General features: G+C 39.5%; 1 protein-coding gene across 2 annotated transcripts in view; it reads right to left on the bottom strand.

The window, feature by feature from the left end:
* The window catches only part of SRGAP1 (SLIT-ROBO Rho GTPase activating protein 1), a 354,115-nt gene that overhangs the window by 69,323 nt on the left and 264,045 nt on the right, over positions 1 to 20,747 (bottom strand). For both annotated transcript variants that reach the window (XM_069080728.1, XM_069080734.1), the window contains exons 7-8: positions 19,048 to 19,269; positions 11,434 to 11,535 (exon numbers count right to left, since the gene is read on the bottom strand). In XM_069080728.1, coding sequence (XP_068936829.1) covers positions 11,434 to 11,535; positions 19,048 to 19,269 — 324 coding nt within the window. The remainder of the gene's footprint in view (positions 1 to 11,433; positions 11,536 to 19,047; positions 19,270 to 20,747) is intronic.

Genomic DNA, 20,747 nt, shown 5'->3' with positions numbered 1-20,747 from the left:
TACCTAAATTCCTACTTTAATGGCCCATTTTACCATGGAGTTGACATCTTGTGCTATTATTTTGAAAAGATATTCTGTAAAGTTCTTGAATGCTATGCTATCAGAGTATAAGCTCTGTCAAGTCCTACTAAGCTGGTCAAGGATGGGCCCAGTAATGGACACATTTTCATTCTCCCTCTCTCTCTTTCTTTTTCTTCCTTCCTTCATGCACATACACACATATACTTATATAATTCAAATATCTACAGTAATCAATAATATATTTATAATATATAAATATAATGAAATAATTATTAATATAGGAAATAGATTTACTATATCTGATTACATATAGATATATCTATCTATATCTATCCTTTTTTTTTTGAGGGGGAAGGCAGGGCAATTGGGGTTAAGTGACTTGCCCAAGGTCACATGGCTAGTAAGTGTTAAGTATCTGAGGTCACACTGGAACTCAGGTCCTCCTTACTCCAGGGCAGCTGCTCTATTAACTGCACCACCCAGCCACCCCTACATATATCTTACATATGATAGACAATTGCTATTGAACGACAGCCTAGCTGAGGTTAGAAGCTCATCAACTAGTTGGCAACAAAGTGATATATTTTTTGGTTATAGTAATTCTCACAGATCGTTTATTTAGTCACAGAGAGATTATGATTCACATTGGTGGAGAATGTGTGTTTACCTCCCCCACAAGCACAGATCCTTAAAGATAAACTATCCGTGCATGTATACATACACGCATAACAATGACATAATAATATAATATTTAGCATTAAAATGTGAAGCTTTTCTTTGAAAGGTTGCTAGTCCCTGGAACAAATGATTTTAAGCTACTATCTTGTTATAAAATTCTTTGCTTTTTAGATTTTTTTTTTTGTTTTTTGGAGGGCAATTGGGGTTAAGTGACTTGCCCAAGGTCACATGGCTTGTTTTTATGTTAAGTGTCTGAGGCTGAATTTGAACTCAGGTCCTTCTGACTCCAGGGCTGGTGCTCTATTCACTGAGCCACCTAGCTGCCCTTAAGGTATTAATTTTGAGAGGCAGTGTGACTGGGATGATAGAACAGTAGATTCAGGAAATCTTGAGTTCAAACCCCAACTTTGCTACTAACCAGCCATGTAACCGCCGTCAAGTTATAGAACCTCTCTGAACCTCAGTTTCCTCTTCCGTAAAAAGAGAATAATGCTGGAAGCATCTACATCTTTAAAAGTACTTTTACTATTATTTTGAAAAGATGTTCTGTGGAGTATTCACATATACATGCACACACATATAAACATGTGCAATTATTTATATGATGTTAGAGATTCCTTAGTTTACACCTCTTCCCCATGAACCTAACTGACTGTGATAATTCTCTACAGGGCAACTTATTTGGCTGTTCAATCCCGAATCATCCAGTTGAATACAAGATGGAATAGAAATGTGAAATGGCGTGCCTTGGGCTGTGAAGTATTAACCCATGGGATAGTCTCCAAGCACACCAGGCTTACATATAAAAGCCATATTTACAAGTCACAGAAGAAAAGAAAGGATGAAGCAGCTCATATAGCACTCCTGGCAACTCCTTATTAGCAAGGGAAATGAGAAGGCTTTATTTTGCGACTGGAGCCACAAAAGTCTCAAGAAGGAACACTTGGAGACCTCCCAGTAAGGTTAAAGACTAGGATACACTCAAGGCCAAATGCACGTACTAGGCCAAATGGTAAGAAGAATAACCTTGCTCTCTCTGTACATATGTATGTGTGTCTGTGTGTGTGTATATACACACCCATACATACGTGTTTTTTTTTCAATGACCAAGCACTTATTTTCCCTCCCTTCCACCTTCTCTCACCCCCAAAGCGGGGAAAAAGTTAAACTCTTGTAAAAAATCTGCATAGTCAAGCAAAACAAATCCCCACATTGGCCATGTTCAAAAATAGATGTCTACTTCTGCATCTTGAGTCCATCATTTCTCTGTCAGGAAGTGAGCAGCATTCCTCTGTGATCATGGTTGGTTATTGTACTGATCTGAGCTTTAATGCTATTTATTGTATAAATTGTTCTCTTGGGGAAGAATCATTTTGGAAAGCTGCTGGGTCTTTTTTCTTTCTTCAGAAAGCAGGAAAATCACTGGAGGAAACTGCAAAGCTGAGGGTTCATCTACTCTAACCATTTCTTCACTGTCCCAAGAGCAAATGTCTCTAAGGGAGGCTGAAACCCTCCTTCTTCCATGTGGTATGTGCCCCAAGAAATACTTAGAGACAACACCTTCATGGGCTATGATTTTCTGAATGGCTATAACCTTTACGAGAACTCCCATTTCCTGGGGTTTACATACTTTTCATAGAAGTTGAGAATTGCGAAGGACCTCAGCCGCCATCTAGTTCAATCCATACCCCAAAGGAAGCCCAAAAGGTTGGCTTCCAATCTGTGCTTGAAGACCTCTAAGGAGAGTGAACCCACCACCTCTTAAGACAGCTTATTTTGGATCACTCTTAATTAGGAAGCTTTCCCTGATATAGTTTCCTCTTTACAACCATTACTGACTCTTGGGTCTCTTCCCTGGGACCAAAGAAAACAAGTCTAATATCTCTTCCATGAAAACCATCAATTACTTGAAGACAACTATCATTTCTCCTCTGAGTCTTTTCTTCTCTAGGCTTAACATCAGTAAGCCCTTTAACTGATTCTCATGTGAGATGGACTCGTGTTGCTTCCTTTACCAACTTGCTTGTAGCCATCTGACCAGTCTCTAAATGATCAAATTGTTTCTAAAACTTTGGGACCTGGAACTGAATATAATATTCTGGATGAGGTCAGATGAGAGCAGAGTACGGTTAATGGGACTAATCATAATTTATTTCCAGAAGCTGTGCCTGTCTTAACCCAAGATGGCATTAGCCACATCACACTGCTGCCTCCTGTTGGGCTTGCTGTTCACTGAGACCCCTAGCTCTTTTTCAGATATGTAAAGCTGATGTTTTTCTATCCAAATGAGAGGTGAGCTCTCTCTCTTAATTGTATGTATATTCTATATATGCATACACACATACACATATACATACACACATATATTCTAATTGAATTTCATCATATTTGATTTAGCCCACCACTCTAGGCTGCCAAGATCTTTTGGGATCTTAACTCTCAACAAGTGCATTAGGTAATTCTCCTAAATTTTTTGCAATCTGTAAATCTGATGAAGTGATAAAATGTTTGGGGCTTTGTCACATTAATTGTGAACCATTAATGGGGATTCTTTGCGTCCAGTCATGCAATGAAATTCTGTATCCATCTAACTGTATTATCATCTAATCTATATCTTTCTATGTTCTCCACAAGAATAGTGTATCATACATTATTATAAGCTATGGTGAAATTGAGGTAAATTACTCATATAGCATTCCTTTTATCTATCAGTTTAGAAATCCTAAAACAAAAGGAAATGAAGTTAGCCTGGAAGGACCTGTTTCTGGTGAAGTTATGCTGAAATTAAGTGTGTGTGTGTGTGTGTGTGTATGTGTGTCTTACACACACACATAAATATATGTATATACACATAAACACACACACACACATATATATAATATGAAAATTAATTTGGGACAGAACTGGTGGGTAAAGAGAACCTACTCATGTGGTAAGTCACATTCTCAGATAATGTAAGTATTTGTCTCCAGCTTCCTCTTCTATACCATGTAGAAAAAGGGAAGAAAGAAGAGCTCAGAGGAAGGAATGGAAATCCCTATGAAATCACTTGGGCAATAAGCTTTGGAGGAGGTTAATTGTAGGAAGGACTCTCCATGATAGCCAGCACTGAGAGGAAAGTGGTTAGAGGTACTCTGACACTGAACAAGAGCCCAAATGAAGGATAAATTACTGGGAATAGAGATTTCCTCCAAGGAATAACTCCCAACAAGCCACTTGTCTCAAGTAAAAAATGTTTAAGAACTTTCTCACCAGGGACTTCATATGAAATGAAGTTTAGGATAAGTGGACATAATTATTAGTTGGAAAGACAAAAAATTTTACTCTAGACTTATATAATGGGGAAAATAAAATAATATTTGAAATAATTGAGGAATTAAAATTTAAAACATTAAAAAAATTATATGGCCCATCCCTACTTTCTGTTAAACACTGGTTTAAAAAAAAACCAACTTTGTTTTTTTAGGAAGACATTTTGTAAAGGGATTTATTTGACTATTAATTGGGAAGTATCTGCTATGTCAAGAAATTGGCAGATAATTTTTGGTTCATTCAAGAGAAAATAACACATTTTTTAAACTAATAAAAATGTTAGGTCATAAGAAATTAAGAAAAATGAAAAGTGTTTGCTAGTGTATGAATTCAGTTACTTTAATAAAGAAGAAGCATGGTAGAGTGGTCACAGAACTGGCCTTGAACTTAGGTCTTCCAGGCTCTAAGTACTACCTCTGACACATACTGACCCACATTATGGAACCGTAGGCAAATTACTGAACTTATCAGTGCCCTAGTCAACTCTCTGAAGTTAGGGCTTAGTTTTCTTTTAGTCATTGCCCCCTTTGTCAGTCTATTGAAGCCTATGGATCCCTCCTCAAAGTAGTTTTTAAATGCATAAAATAAAATATAAAGGCTTACAAGGGAAAATAATTATATTGAAATAGTTATTTATAACACATGCCTCTCTCTCTTCCTCAATAAAATCTCACATACAAGTTTACACACTCCAAATTAAGATCTAAATTGCAGAGAAGGTGCTGATCTGTATATAGTAGAGGGAATTTCCTCACCTGGGAATTTCTCATACCAATGAAATCACAATGAAACTCCATATTCCCTATTTTTGACAACTAAAAAAACATGAAAAATTCTAGTTTATCAATCAGTAAGTTTGCATCTCAGGGAAAAGCATATGTTTTCTAGTTCAGATCATATGGTAGAAACAGTTGTTTTAAAGGTTGAATCTGCAAATCTAAAGTTCTAAACTAGCAATAAGCACCATAACCACGATAAATTCATTATTCATTACTTTATCCAAACATTTCCTTAACTTTTATTTTCAGCCTATACCACTTCTTTGGGTCAATAAGTTCCATAGATTTGCTAAAATCATTATTATTTCCTTTTGTTTGTCCTCAACCTCCTTTCAAGGTCCCTGTAATTCACATCTCCTAGGATCTGATGAAAAAGAAATGTTCACCCTATCTATAACATAAATTATTTTATAAATCTAGATGATCGATTCACCCTTCAGCTTCTCTCTTCCCAGAATGGAGTGTTCTAATTTATTCTAGTCAGCTGGACTAGAATACCTTCAGTGGAATGAGGTGTACTTGGGAATAGAGCGGTGAAGGCAGTCTATAAATAGCTACAGCTGAAAATACAAGAAAAGATTTTGCCTCTGCTATTGCAGTGGGAAGCTAAAATTGCTTCTTAGATTAAGATCAATTGGTATTTAGGGAGAATGGAGGCTGGGCCAACATAAAATGATATCATGCTGCCTTTTCCAGGGATAGAGACAGGGGTACCTGCTGGTAGACCTTTCTAATGCAGGTACCCACCCTTGTTCTCAGGAAGACATCAACGTACCACCTATGTACTTACTTCCTGGATGAAGGCTATTAGAACCTCCATCCCCCACTTTCCCATTGCCCTTTGTGGAGAGGAGGGATTCTGTAGGAAAATGACTGACAGCAAAACATGTAACTCTGGACATGTTTTGCAGAAACATCAGAAGAAATATATTTAATTCCTCCCCAGGTTTGTTTCTAACATTCAAGGTATCGCCTGTCTTGTTCAGTTTGTAACTACTACGCGCTTATCTGCATCACTGCCTGGGGAACTCAGTAAATGTTCCATAATAGCAGCAGTAATAAGTGTATGTGTGGGGTTTTTTATGCTTGAAAGTTCCTGGACACACAAAATCTAGGCTTAATGGGACCTCGTAAAATGTACTGGGAGACTTGCCAAGGCCCCAAGTATGTGGTGCTATGCCCAGAAGGAAAGCCAATGGTTTCAGTTTCAAGAAAGATTCAGTTGCTAGAGTATATGTGTTTCAGAAAGCATAATTATGTTGGGTTCAACATAACTCCACCAATTTCAATAAGGGTGGCCTGATTTGTGTAGTTAGAATGGGAGTCAGGAAATTATATTGGTTTGAAATCCAAATAAATTGGTGAAGAAACATGCACACACATACATACCAAAGAAGATATACATATATGTACAATTAGAAAAGATTTAAATGGGACTAAAATGACATAAGGTATAAGAATCGGTCCTGGGAAGTATTCGCTGGTCAGAATTCCTATTTTGGCATTTACTGGATTTAATTAGATTCATTTCAGACACAAGTAGTTACAGGTTAGTCTAAGTGGCCTCTGAGGTGCCTGAATCTGTGGTCCTGGGCCCTCTTCTCTCATTTTGCAGAACCATCCAGGCTCTCAGGGGCTAAATTATCATCTCTCTGAGGACAATTTTCAGCTCTACATATCCTTTCCGACTCACTCCTGAGCTCTAGTTACATATCACCAATTGCCTATTAGACATTTTATATTTGAGGGGGAAGGTGAGGCAATCAGGGTTAAGTGACTTGCTCAAGGTCACACAGCTAGTAAGTGTCTGAGGTCAGATTTGAACTCAGGTCCTGACTCCAGGGCCAATGCTCTATTTACTGTGCCTCCTAACTGCTCTCCTATCAGATATTTTAATCTGGAAGTTCTATAGGCATCTCAGATTCAGGAAATGGAACTCACTGAGTTCCCCCTCAAACCTGATCCCTAGAATCAATATCCTTCTAATTACCAGGTTCACAATCTCACTGTAGTCTTCAGTTCCACATTCACTCACTCCACATACTTATATACTCTCTATGGCTGCTACTTTTCTCACATCCCTTGTCTTTCTATCCACATGGACAGCACCCGAGTCGAGGCCCTTCTAATCTTGGGACTGATCTATCACAATAGTCTCTTGGTTGGGGTCCCTGCCTTAGATCTTGACCCACTCCAATCTATCCTTCCCACAGCTACCAGTGACTTCCCAATGTGCACATCTCTTACTGAAAAATCCTCTAGGTGGGGGCGGCCAGGTAGCACAGCGAGTAAGAGCACTGGCTCCAGTGTTGAGAAGACCTGGAGATCGAATCCCGGGCTCAGACACTTAGCACCCACCCAGAAACACCTGGCCGTGTAACCTTGAGCAAGTTACTTAACCCCAATTGCTTAGGGGCGGCCAGGTGGCTCAGCGAGTAAGAGCACCGGCTCCAGTGTCGGGATGACCTGGATCAAATCCGGGCTCAGATACTCAGCACCACACCCAGAAATAATAACTGGCCGTGTAACCTTGAGCAAGTTACTTAACCCCGATTGCTTAAAAAAAAAAAAACCTCTGGGTGCTCCTTATTACTTGTAAGAGAAATAGATAATCTCTTCATGGAATTTAAATTCCTTTGTGGCCTGAACCCATCTTACTATTTTAGCCTTATTAGACATCACTCCTCTCTTTACACATGGTATATATTGTCCAGTCAAAATGACCTTCTCCCTGTTCATTACTCCATTTCCCACCTTTGTGCTGGTCCCCATGCCTGGGATGTATATCCACTTCTCAGTATCTCTAATTCCTTTCAAGACTCGGCTCATGTGTCACTTTCTGGAGTCAGGAAGACCCTAGTTCAAATCCAGCCTCAGACACTTACTAGCTGTGTGACCCTAGGTAAGTCACTTAATCTCTATGTGCCTCAAAGTCTAAATAAAAATAAAACGAAACAACTATAACTAAATGAAAGTTCCCTCAACTATAAAACCTGGATAATAACAGCACCTACCCTTGAAGGGTTGTCGTGAGGATCAAATGAGAGAATATTTGTAAAAAACAAAAACCTGCAAAACCACAGAGCCTGGCATGTAATAGCTTACTCCCTTCTCTTCCTCCGTCCCTCCCCTTCTACCTCTAGTACCCTAGCCTCTAAAAACTACCTTGTCTTTATTTCACATCTGCCAGGACATGTACATGTTGTTTCCCCCAATGAAATGTGAGTTCCCTATGGGCAAGGACTGTTTTACCTTTATAGTACCTAGCACACACAGTGTTCGGTACATAGTAGGTGCTTTAACAAAGGTTTGTTAATTACTGACATGATGATCACATCATGTGATTATGTGATATGGTCATCGTATCAGTAAATTAACAAGCATTTGTTAAAGCACTACTTTTTGGGTAAACATCCCAGGCATGGGGACAAGCACAAAACACTGCGTGTTGTCATTATCTCTCAGATACCTGTGTGTCTGTAATCCATGCTTTGTGGAACACACATTCGTTCTCAAAGCATGGGCCTACACTCCTGTCATGTACTGTTCTGGAAAAACAGAGACAAAATGTGAGCTCAAAGGTCCTGAACCTTTATGAGGAATATTATCTGTGTGATCTGACACATACAGTGAGTTTCATAATAATAAGCACTGTTGGGTCTAAATGGGGACCACTTTCAACTTTTAATTCTTTTTTTTTCTTGCTTTTTGGAGGGGGAAGGTAGGGCAATTGGGGTTAAGTGACTTGCCCAAGGTCACATGGCTAGTGTTAGGTGTCTGAGGCCGGATTTGAACTCAGGTCGTCCTGACTCCAGGGCTGGTGCTCTATTCACTGCGCCACCTAGCCACCCCACTTTCAACTTTTATACATCAGTAGTTCAGAATTTATGATTCCGTCAAGGAGGGTACTCAGTTCAGATTGTCCCAGGTTGGGAGTCTCATCCCTTTGATTCTTCTTCAAGTTTTCCCATATGTTCTTCATAAAGGATGCATCAGAGACCTTCCTCTTTTTACTAATTTATTAAACAAATACCTGTGTAATAAAGGGTGATCCAGTGAAAAGTCTTACTGGAGAATTAAGATTTAGTAGCTTAAAACTTCAGTAAGATTTTTGGAACACTTGAGGTTTCCATCTTGTAACTTACACTCCTACTCTAAGACCAGCCCACTTAAAAAAAAAAATCACATCACAGTGATGAGGTTAAAAGAACCCAGAAACTGCCTCAGCTGGCAAACATTTGGCTTTCCTGTTCAAGCAAAGACATGGCAGAAGTTACAGACTGCACCAACTGAAAAGACAAGTTAATTTATAAAACATGATGAGCAGTAGAGACAATTGTTTTGTACCAGTTACATTCCTCTGAGAAATGGTGGTAGCCTGAGTCAATATCTTTACTTTTGTCCCTTCCCTATACTTTGGAGTTGACATTTTATTTAAATAGTTGTAGTTGGGGTGGCTAGGTGGTGCAGCGAGTAGAGCACTGGCCCTGGAGTCAGAAGGACCTGAGTTCAAATTTGGCCTCGGACACTTAACACTTACTAACCATGTGACCTTGGGCAAGTCACTTAACCCCAATTGCCCTCCAAAAAAAGAGGTAATCAATCAATCAATAAAAAGTGGTAGTAACTGCACACAGTTTCACCTTTATAAACCCTTTCCCTCCCTAATTTAGAACTGCTTTTCACTTTTGTGCCAAAGATATGATCGATCTTACATAGTCAGTGACTTCTCCATGTTGATATTCAGCTTTTCCCCGATATTAGGTACTTGTCACATTTAGTACCTTTCTTGAGAAAGTGAATATTCTAACAGCCTTTGATTCTCTTTCATTTCTTGATTATTTAGAATATTGTTCATTCGTAGTCCTTGAAGGGGACCAATGACATCACAAGGGTCATGTCTTGACTTTTGAGTGAACTGAATTTAAGTGAGGCAGAGCTGGACAAAGGTGCCTGCCTCCCTCTTTCCCCCAGAGTCATCAGAGTCCAGTGTCAAGATAAAAGTCAGGACAACTGGAGATAGTCCAGGATGCAGTGGATGACCTTGGCCTTTTTACATTAGGGTCTTTCCCAAGCTTGTGTGTGTCTGAGGATGGGCTTGGTCCACGTACTTCTCTGAGGAAAACTTGTGAGTTTTGCTACAATGTAAAGTTGAATGTTTACCTATGTACATAATTCAGTTCTTCCCATAGTGCTGATTAGGTTTTGGGCAAAGGTTGTGCATATAAAAGTAGTAATAGTTTCTGTTTATTTGTGTCTGACTTTCCATGACCCCATTTGGGGTTTTCTTGGCAAAGATACTCGAATGGTTTGCCATTTCCTTCTTCAGCTCATTTTCAGATGAGGAAACTTAGGCATACAGGGTGAAGTGACTTGCCCAGGGTTGCAAAGATACTAGGTGACTGAGGCCAGATCTGAACTCATAAAGATGAGCCTTCCTGACTCTAGTTCTATCACTCTGTCCACTGTGTCTGCCCTGCACATTCAGGGTACATACCAGCAGTTAAACCAATGTTTCTGGGTTGCTTACAAATGGTTTCTGCCCTGTTTTCTGCTACTTGATCACCATCACTGAAGATACAGAAAGAGGCTGGCATATTCTATGGCCCTTTATAAAAAAAAAATCTGTTTCTGAGGTGATAAATCTTCTGGCTACTGAGCCCCATCAGTCAACTTCTGAAGATGCATCTCTTAGTGCTTGGTTAGTAGCCATAGGATGTCACTAAACCAGTACTCTGAACCTTTCCAGCCTGGGAGAGCCTTCTTGAGCTTGGACTGCACTGGTATCTGTAGCTTTGAGAATTCAGGGCCATCTCTATGTTGAACTTTCCAGCATTTAACATAATTGAAGCATAAGACTTAAGATTCAGACCCAGTGATGGATAATGGACCAGTCATCTGAAGACCAGCTTAGCTAGGTTTAGCAAGGCTCAAGCGTCACGAGGTTGATCACCAAGTGATGACTTTTCCTGGCCATTAACATCCCATGAACACCATCTACCAAGATGTAGAAAGGCTGTGATGGGGATGGATGGAGGGAGGAACAACACTGATAAAATAGCATGCCCCTGATGTACTGAAGCAAGTGATACATTTACATTTAAGTGTAGAGAGTCTCTGACAATATTTTTATGATGATAATAATAGCTAACTTTTATATAGTACTTTAAAGTTTGTAAACTGCTTTGTACATAAGCACACATACACACACACACACAAACACACAAAATCTCATTTGTTTCACCCAATCACCCTGGAAGGCAGGTGCTATTATCATTGCTATTTTACATTCCCATGCCCATTTTCCATTCATTTTCATTATGGAGGCTGAAAAAGGTTAAGTGACTTTCCCAGGATCACATATTTGTTAAGACCTGTGGCAGTATTTCAACTCAGATGTTGATTTTAAGACCTTTAACCAATATTTTTATTGACAGAAGGCACATAAGACAGGTAGATTTACTCATTACATTTAACAATATGAGCTATTTTTAGAGGTAAATACTAAGATGTATGTGTTTTATTATGGAGACAGTGTATTTAGCATGTAAATATTCTCGTGCTGTTACGTGGTACAAAGTGACCAACACCATAACTGTCATGGGAGTTCCAAACTATAATGTGCCACAGGAAGAAGTCTTACCTCCTCATTCTCAATTTTGAGCGTGGCCAGTCGTGACTGCAGCTGTTGATACCTGAGCATGAGCTCTGCTTGTACGGGTTGCTGGGCGCTGACCTGACAGACCTGAGAAAGCATCACAGAGCATTGTTAGGCCCAAGTTTGGACTGAAGAAGCCACAGATTCTTCCCATACTTTTCAAATACCAGATGAGTAACTGCTGGTCCCTTAAGAATTCCCATCATAAATCTTCTTTTAACAGACAGCTCAAACACTCAGTTTAAAATTTGCCCCTTTTGCATAAAAGGCAAGAACTGTATGCCATGATGTGGCCTAGGTATCCCTATGAGAACAACATTTATGTAGGATCGAGCTCAAAGATGCCTAGAGATCAGGCCTTTATAAAAGTTCATGCTCCAGGAACTTTCTTTATATATATATATATGCATATATTTGAATATTTGATTTTAAAACTTACAATTCCAGATTCATTCCCTTCCCCCCCTGCCACCCACCCCCACTGGGGAGACAAGCAGTTCAGTATAGGTTGTACATGTGTGGCTAATGCAAAACAATAACATAGTAGATGTATTGTAAAAGACTGACTATATTTCCCTCCCTCCTATCCCACCTCCCACTTGTTCTATTCTCTACTTTGATCCTGTCCCTTTTCAAAAGTGGGTGCTTCCAACTTCCCTCCCCCCCAGCCTGCCCTCCCTTCCATCATTCCCCCTCACATCCCCTTCCCCCCCTATTCTCCTGGAGGGTGAGATCCCCTATTTAGTGTGTATTTCCCTCCCTCCTCAAGCCAGATTCAATAGGAATAAGGTTGACCCATTCCCTTTTGCCTTCCTATTCTTCCCCTCCATTGTAACCATTTTCCCTTGCCTCTTCTGTATGAGATAGTTGCCCCACTCTGTCTCTCCCCATCTCCTCTCATTATATTCCTCTCACCTCTTAATTTCACCTTTTAAGTATCATCCCTTCCTGTTAAATTGGTCCCGTGCCCTCTATCTATGTATACCTGTAAACGTATATACACACATTCACATATGTATTCATATGCCCGCATACCCTCATATAAAGACATATATATATATATACATATATATATATATATATTTCTAATCCCTTCAACTACTGAGAAAAGTTTCATAAGTTACAATTATTGTTTTTCCATGTAGGAATGTTAATAGTTCAACTTTGGCCAGGTGGCTCAGCAAGCAAGAGCACTGGCCCCAGTGCCGGGACGACCCGGATCAAATCCGGGCCCAGACACCCAGCACCACATCCAGAAACAACAACTGGCCGTGTAACCCCGAGCAAGCCACTCAACCCCAATTGCTTTCAAAAAAAAATAGTTCAACTTTGATAAGTTCCTTATGATTTCTTTTCCCTGTTTACCTTCTCATGCTTCTCTTGCTTCTTGTATCTGAATGTTAAATTTTCTATTCAACTCTGGTTTTTTCAGCAAGAATGCTTGAAAGTCCTGTATTCCACTGAATGACCATATTTTCCCCTGAAACATGATACTCAGTTTTGCCGGGTAGGTGACTCTTGGTTTTAATCCCAGCTCCCTTGACCTCCGGAATATCACGTTCCAGGCCCTTCGATCCCTCAGTGTAGAAGCTGCCAGATCCTGGGTTATCCTGATTGTGTTTCCACAATATTCAAATTGTTTCTTCCTGGCTGCTTGTAATATTCTCTACTTAATCTGGGAATTCTGGAACCTGGCTATAATATTCCTAGGAGTTTTCTTTTTGGGATCTTTTTCAGGAGGTGATCGGTGGATTCTTTCAACCTCTATTTTGTCCTCTGGTTCTAAAACATCAGGGCAGTTTTCTTTGAGAACTTCCTGGAGGATGCTTTCCAGGCTCTTACTTTGGTCATGGCTCTCAGGCAGTCCAATAATTTTTATTTTTTTTATTTTTATTTTTTTTAAGCAATGAGGGTTAAGTAACTTGCTCAAGGTTACACGGCCAGTTATTTCTGAGTGTGGTGCTGAGTGTCTGAGCCCGGGATTCGATCTCCAGGTCGTCCCAACACTGGAGCCCGTACTCTTACTCACTGAGCCACCTGGCCGCCCCTAAGCAATTGGGGTTAAGTAACTTGCTCAAGGTTACACGGCCAGGTGTTTCTGGGTGGGTGCTAAGTGTCTGAGCCCGGGATTCGATCTCCAGGTCTTCTCAACACTGGAGCCGGTGCTCTTACTTGCTGTGCTACCTGGCCGCCCAAGTCCAATAATTTTTAAATTATCTCTCCTGGATCTATTTTCCAGGTCAGTGGTTTTTCCCATGAGATATTTCACATTGCCTTCTATTCTTTCATTTGTTTGGATCTGTTTAACAGCATCTTGATTTCTCATAAAGTCATTAGCTTCCATTTGCTCTAGTCTAATTCTGAAGCAATGATTCTCCTCAGTGAGCTTTTGAGATTCTTTTTCCATCTGGCAAATTCGACTTTTTAAGGCATTCTTCTCCTCATTGCCTTTTTGAGCCTCCTTTGCCATTTGAGTCAGTCTGTTTTTTAAGGTATTATTTTCTTCAGTCAGGCTGTTGACTCTCATTTCATAATTTTCTTGCATTGTTCTCATTTCTCTTCCCAATTTTTCCTCCACTTCTCTTATCTGCTTCTTAAGGTCCTCTATGGCCTGTAACCAGCTTGTATTTTCCTTTGAAGCTTTTGGTGCAGGAGTTCTGACTTCACTGATTTCCTCCTGTTCCATGCCTTGCTCCTTCTTATCCCCAAAATAGGAGTGTAATGTTGGAATCTTCTGTCTGCTTTGTTTCCTTTGCCTGCTCATTTTGCCACTCAATGATTTGACTTTTGGGCTTTTTGCCACAGTAGGACTCTGCCACCAGACAGGGGAGTTTTCGTCCCAAACGCTGGGGTTTTCTCAGCTGCCGGAGGTATTAGATGGGTGCCCTCTCTGAGGTCTCCACACGCTCTGGCAAGCTGGACACACACCCCAGGACCTCCACCCTAGACTGCAATCCAGATTCAAGCAGGTTAAAGCAAGAGCGATTACCCCTCAGACTGGTGCTTGGTCCCCCTACACTCTGTAGGCCAGGAGCTGTAGCCGCCACATGTAGCTGGCAGGCTGTGCTGGAGTCTCAGCGGTTTCTCGCCCCGGGGGTAAAAGCCACGCACTCCCACTTACTGGTCCCAAAGTCCAGGAACTTTCTTAATGATTGAAAAAATGCCATCACAGAGAGTTGCACCAAGGTGGGGAAGGGAGACAAAATCTAACATAGATTGCTATGGTATCTTTCTTTTTTCTTTAAATTAATTAATTTTTAATTTTCAACATTCATTTCCACAAGATATTGAGTTACAATTTTTTTTTCTGTCTTTCCCCTACCCCCACCCCAAAATAGCAAGCCTACTGAATACCCCTTCCCCCAATCTGTGATCTCTTATATTCTCCCCTATTCCCACACCAACTTTCTAGTAGGGGAACATGGGTTTCTATACCCCAGGACTTGTATATCTTATTTCTCAGTTGCATGTAAAAAAAACAAATTTTTAAACATTTGTTTTTAAAACTTTGAATTCCAGATTTTTTTCCCTTCTTCCCTCCTCACCCACCCCCACTGGGAAGATAAAGCAATTCAATATAGGTTGCACATGTGTAGTTACCCAAATCATTTCCATAGTAGTTATATTGTGAAAAACTAACTATATTTCCCTCCCTCCTATCATGCCCCCCACTTATTCTATTTTCTCCTTTGACCCTATCCCCTTCCAAAAATGTTTGCTTCTAACCACCGTATCCTCTAATCTGCCCTCCCTTCTATCATCCCCCCTCTTATCCCCTTCCCCCCTATTTTCCTGGAGGGTAAGATACCCAATTGAATGTGTATGTTATTCCCTCCTTAAGCCAAATTCAATGAGAATCAGGTTGTCCCATTCCCCTTCACCTTCCTGCTCTTCCTCTCCATTGTAAGTTTTCTCTTGCCTCTTTTATATGAGATATTTACCCTAATCTTTCTCTCCCTTTCTCCTTCTCTCAATAAATTCCTCTCTCACCTCTTAATTTTATTTTTTAGATATCATCCCTTCCTATTCCACTCATCCTGTACCCTCTATGTATACATAAACATAACATGCCCACACTCACATACATATTTATATACACATACACTCTCCTATACATATATGTATGTATACATATATATATATATATACATATACACACACACATATATATATATTCCCTTCAACTATCCTCATACTGAGAAAAGTCTTATGAATTACAATTATTGTTTTACCATGTAGGAATGTAAATAGTTGAACTTTAATAAATTCCTTATGATTTTTTTCCTATTTACCTTCTCATACTTCTCTTGCTTCTTGTATTTTAAAGACAAATTTTCTGTTAAGCTCTGTTTTTTTCATCAAGAATGCTTGAAAATCCTTTATTTCATTGAATGACCATATTTTCCCCTGAAGCATTATACTCAGTTTTGCTGGGTAAGTGATTCTTGGTTTTAGTTCTAACTCCTTTGACCTCTGGAATATCATATTCCAAGCCCTCTGATCCCTTAATGTAGAAGCTGCTAGGTCTTGTGTTATCCTGATTGTGTTTCCACAATACTCAAATTGTTTCTTCCTAACTTCTTGTAGTATTTTCTCCTTGACTTGGGAACTCTGGAATTTGGCTATAATATTCCTAGGAGTTTTCTTTTGGGGATCTTTTTCAAGAGGTGATTGGTGAATTCTTTCAATTTCTATTTTTCCCTCTGGTTCTAGAATACCAGGGAAATTTTGCTTGATAATTTCTTGCAAGATGGTGTCTAGGCTCTTTTTTTGATCATGGCTTTCAGGTAGTCCAATAATTTTTAAATGATTTTTCCTGGATCTATTTTCCAGGTCAGTGGTTTTTCCAATGAGATATTTCACATTGTCTTCTATTTTTTCATTTGTTTGGATCTATTTTATAGTATCTTGATTTCTCATATGGTCATTAGCTTCCAATTGCTCCAATCTAATTTTGAAGGAATTATTCTCTTCAGTGAGTTTTTGAAATTCTTTTTCCATCTGGCAAATTCAGCTTTTTAAGGCATTCTTCTCCTCACTGGATCTTTGGGCCTCTTTTGCCATTTGCGTTAGTCTATTTTTTAAGGTGTTATTTTCTTCAGTCAAGTAGTTGACTCGCTTTTCATGATTTTCTTGCATCATTCTCATTTCTCTTCCCAACTTTTCCTCCACTTCTCTTACTTGAGTTTCAAAATCCTTCTTGAGCTCCTCCATGGCCTGTAACCATTTCATATTTTTCTTGGATGCTTTTGATGTAGAAGTTCTGACTTCGCTGTCTTCCTCCCATTCCACTCCTTGATCCTTGATCCTTTTTGTTCCCCCAAAAAGGATTCTATGGTCTCTTTGAGCTTCCTCTGCTTGCTGATATTGGCAGCCAATTACTTGACTTTTGAGTGCTTTGCCACAGTAGAACTCTGTTTCCAGAATGGTAGCAACTATGTCCCAAATTACTGGGGTTTTCGCAGCTGCTGGAGCTATTAGGAGGGCACTGTCTCTACAGCCCCCACAAGCTCTGGCTCATTGGTCACACAGCCGAGGACCACCACCCAAGAACATGATCCAGATCTAAGTAGGTTAAAGCAAGAACAATTACCCCCTTGATGGTCGCTTGGTCCCCCTATGATCTGTGGGCCAGGAGCTCTAGAAGCAGCCATATAGTTTCTTGCCCTGGGTGCAGGGGCTGGACTGAACTCTTCAGTCCCCCCTGTTCCAAAAGAGTTCCACTCTGACTTTTTACTTTGTCTTTGGAGTTTATGGGTTCAGAAGTCTGGAAACCGTCACAGCTATTGCTGATTTAGTCTACTGAAGTTTGCTCAGGTTGCTGCTGGTCCTAGGCTCCCAGCTTGGTGCAACAGACCCTTCTTGCAGGGCTGCTTCAGTGGGAGATTTGGTTCTCTGTCACTTTGTGGGTTCTGTAGCGCTAAAGTTTGTTTAGAGTCATTTTTACATGTATTGGAAGTGATTGGAGTGGGAGCCAACACCAAGTTTGTGCTTCTGCTCTGCCCAGTATGGCATCTTTCAACTAAACTAAGCATGAGCTGAGTCACAGAGCCCATGCTGAGCTAAAGTAAGCATTGCAATTAAATAAGCATTTATTAAATGTCTACTGTGTGCCAGGCCCTGGCAATAGAAATAGAGGTAAAAATCCAACTCTGCCTTCAGGGAGCTCACAGTCTACTGAATACTGAAGCTTAGGTTTTGATGCAAAGACATCTAAGCAGCATCTGTATGATTTCAATGACAGTACTTTTCACTGGGGTTTTATCTGTTTAAATTCTGTGCCCTCCCTCACCTAGTTTTACAAAAGGTTCCCTTGAATCTACCCCCTACCCAAGAAATGTTCAGTCACATTTATTTAGAGCTTCAAAGTACCTGAAAGATAATTTTGTTCAACTTCTTTTTACAGATAAGGAAAATGAGGACTAGAGATGCTAAGTGACTTATTGAAGATTATACTGGTAAGAAATATACCCTGAAGGAGTTGTATGAAGGGTAGGACTCTTCAACGAGCTTGAGTTCTCATAGGTTGCTTGGTATAGCCCTTGGTACAGTTGGTGATGGGTAGAGAGGGTCTCTAGATTCACCCAGTTTAAAAAACAAAACACAGAGTCTGTTTTTGAGTTCAGGACATGCTGGCTACAGTCATTCCTGTCCAGGATATGCTCTCATCCCATGGCCATTTAAACTTGATCATATTTGAAAAATAAAAATATAGCAACTATTTCCATTTTGTAGATAAAAGACCTGATCAATAATTCAATTCAATAAATACTTATTGAGTGCCTACTAGTTACAAGGAACTCACTTTGCAGGGCATACAAAGGCAAAAAATAAAATAGTTGCCTCCTCAAAAAGCTTACTTCACATTTAAGTTAGCTATCTTTCTACTCAGAATTTTGTATCTTTGAGCATATGTCTATTGGTCAATCCAGTCATTGACAATCCAGTCAATCATCCCCAGAAAAAATAAAATGATAATTAAATTAGAAATAAGAAGTAGAATTTTCTGTTTTTAAACCTTACATAGACTTTATCTTATATGAAAAATATGATATTAACTTTAACTTCTATAGATATAATTATCAATACATATATTGCAGTCTTGTCAGTATAACCACAGTAATTGAGATTTTTTTTTCCCTATGAGTATTATTTGGTCTATTTTGCTTTATATAGCAAATTCCAGACAATTAGTTCTTCTGGTAGTTGTTATGATTTGATTTATTATCTAAGGACAGAAGTATAAATAGTGAACTTGAAATTCATTTCAATTATAATTTTGAGAAAACAGATATAAACAAGAATTTAAGACAGAATATTTTTCTCTGAAATTTTTTGGTTGTACCATTGTGGACACGTTTCTATAAAAACAGCTTTTTTCCTCCAACTTTTCCTGCCATTTTAAAATTAGTTCTCCCATGACATTCTTGAAATGGCAGTCAGTACTTGCTGAACTTTGCACAGCATTGCAAATAATGTAAGAAGGAGGGCTAGGAAGCTAGAATGGTAACCTTTTGTGAGACTATGGACTGGTAAAGGTGTCAAGAAAGGCAAGAGAAGAATCGTTCTCTTTAGTTCAAGCAGTCAGCAATTACAGACCTCATCACCCATGTGAGACTGAAACTCAAATTTCATTGGTGGGCAGAAAGCGGCAGGGTACATCTCCATGAATCTCTGCTTATCACTCCGGGGCTCTAAATTATCAACTGCATTCTCAATAATATCCAAGCCTTCATGTCTGGAGGTTTCAAGGTTATACTCTGCCGAGAGATATGTTCTCAGGGCTCTGTTCAGACTGGCGTGGTATCCCAGATCACAGCACTAAGGAGGGGAAGAAACAAAAACAAAACAAATCACAGGGAGTAAGAGACAGAAGAGGCCTGTTGACATTTTCTATACATACAATGAGATCGTTGTCTCACTGTATAATGATCTCGCAGATAAAACCTAGAGGAATGCAAAGATACCCTAATTAGACTTTGTATATTATCTCAAACCCTATGAAATCATAGGATCATACATTAAAAGCTGGGAGAGACCTTTAGTAATTACTTAGTCCAATTTCCCCCAATTTACAAAGGGGAGAAATAACTGGGATTCAAATCCAGGTTCTTTCACTCCAAATTGAATGCCCTTTCCATTAGATCATGATGTTTCTTCCAGAGCATGAAGTATGGGAAATGGTTAGCAATGACTTCCCCCCTTCAAACCTTCCCTAGTCATTTCTTCTTTAACTTTCTAATGCACTTATTTAATATTATGTATAATAAATAGCTACCCTTCTTGGTGTCTTGTTTCCTTACTAGTTTACAAGCTTCTTGAAAGCGGGAACTGTCTTATCTAAATTCTGCATGTTTCATAGCACCTAGTATAGTACTCTATATTCATTATGTCCTTAGTAAGTATTATAGAAAAAGAATTTGAAATGGGGGGCGGGGGGAGGAGTGGAGTGGGAGAAAAGGGAAAGGAAAGGAATAAGTATTTAGTGCCACTATGTGTCATACACTGTGTTTTATAAAAATATTTTCTCATTTGATCCTCATAACAACCCTGCAAGGTAAATGTTATTATTATTATTCCCAACTGACAACTGAGGAAAACTGAGGCATACAGCTATTAAGTGACTTGTTCAGGGTTACACAATTTGTAAGTGTCTGAGGCTGGATTTGAACTCGGGTCTTCCTGACTCCAGTGCCAACATTCTACCCACTGAGGCTTGTTCAATAGATGAGAAGGGAAGATGGAAAGGAGACATAGGAAGTAGAAGCAGAATTAAGTCCAAACTTCCCATCATTCCCCTGGGCCTTGGTGCCATCCTCTCTTGTTCCACCTTGGAGGAAAGGGTCCTTGGACTTTGTAAATCATCATCACTTTTTCATTTCATCAATGTTTTTTCATTTATCTTCTTTATTAAATTTTTTTTTTTTTGCTTTTTGGAGAGCCATTGGGGTTAAGTGACTTGCCCAAGGTCGTGTGGCTATTTTGTGTGTGTGTGTGTGTGTGTGTGTGAAGTGTCTGAGGCCAGATATGAACCCAGGTCCTCCTGACTTCAGGGCTGGTGCTCTATTCACTGCCCCACCATTTATTTCCATTTCATCAGTGTTTTTCTTTTTATTTTCAGGGAAGCTAATTTTAAAAACAGGGCTATGATAAGTTAGTGATGTGTGCATGATGGATGGTAGCGTAATACTCAAAAGAAAGCTTCTGGGTTTTACGTATCACAACCAAACCAGATCACCCCACTGCAGACCTAATTCATCATACAGGAGTTAAACAAATGCATAGATTTGTTCAGTAGA

This window comes from Petaurus breviceps, unplaced genomic scaffold (genome assembly GCF_028583685.1).
Source record: "Petaurus breviceps papuanus isolate PSGF00001 unplaced genomic scaffold, PetGlider_PUasm1.0 154, whole genome shotgun sequence".
Classification (NCBI taxonomy): Eukaryota; Metazoa; Chordata; class Mammalia; order Diprotodontia; family Petauridae; genus Petaurus; species Petaurus breviceps.
The sequence above is the reverse complement of the archived record's forward strand: the minus strand, read 5'-3'. Positions and strand labels throughout refer to the sequence as shown.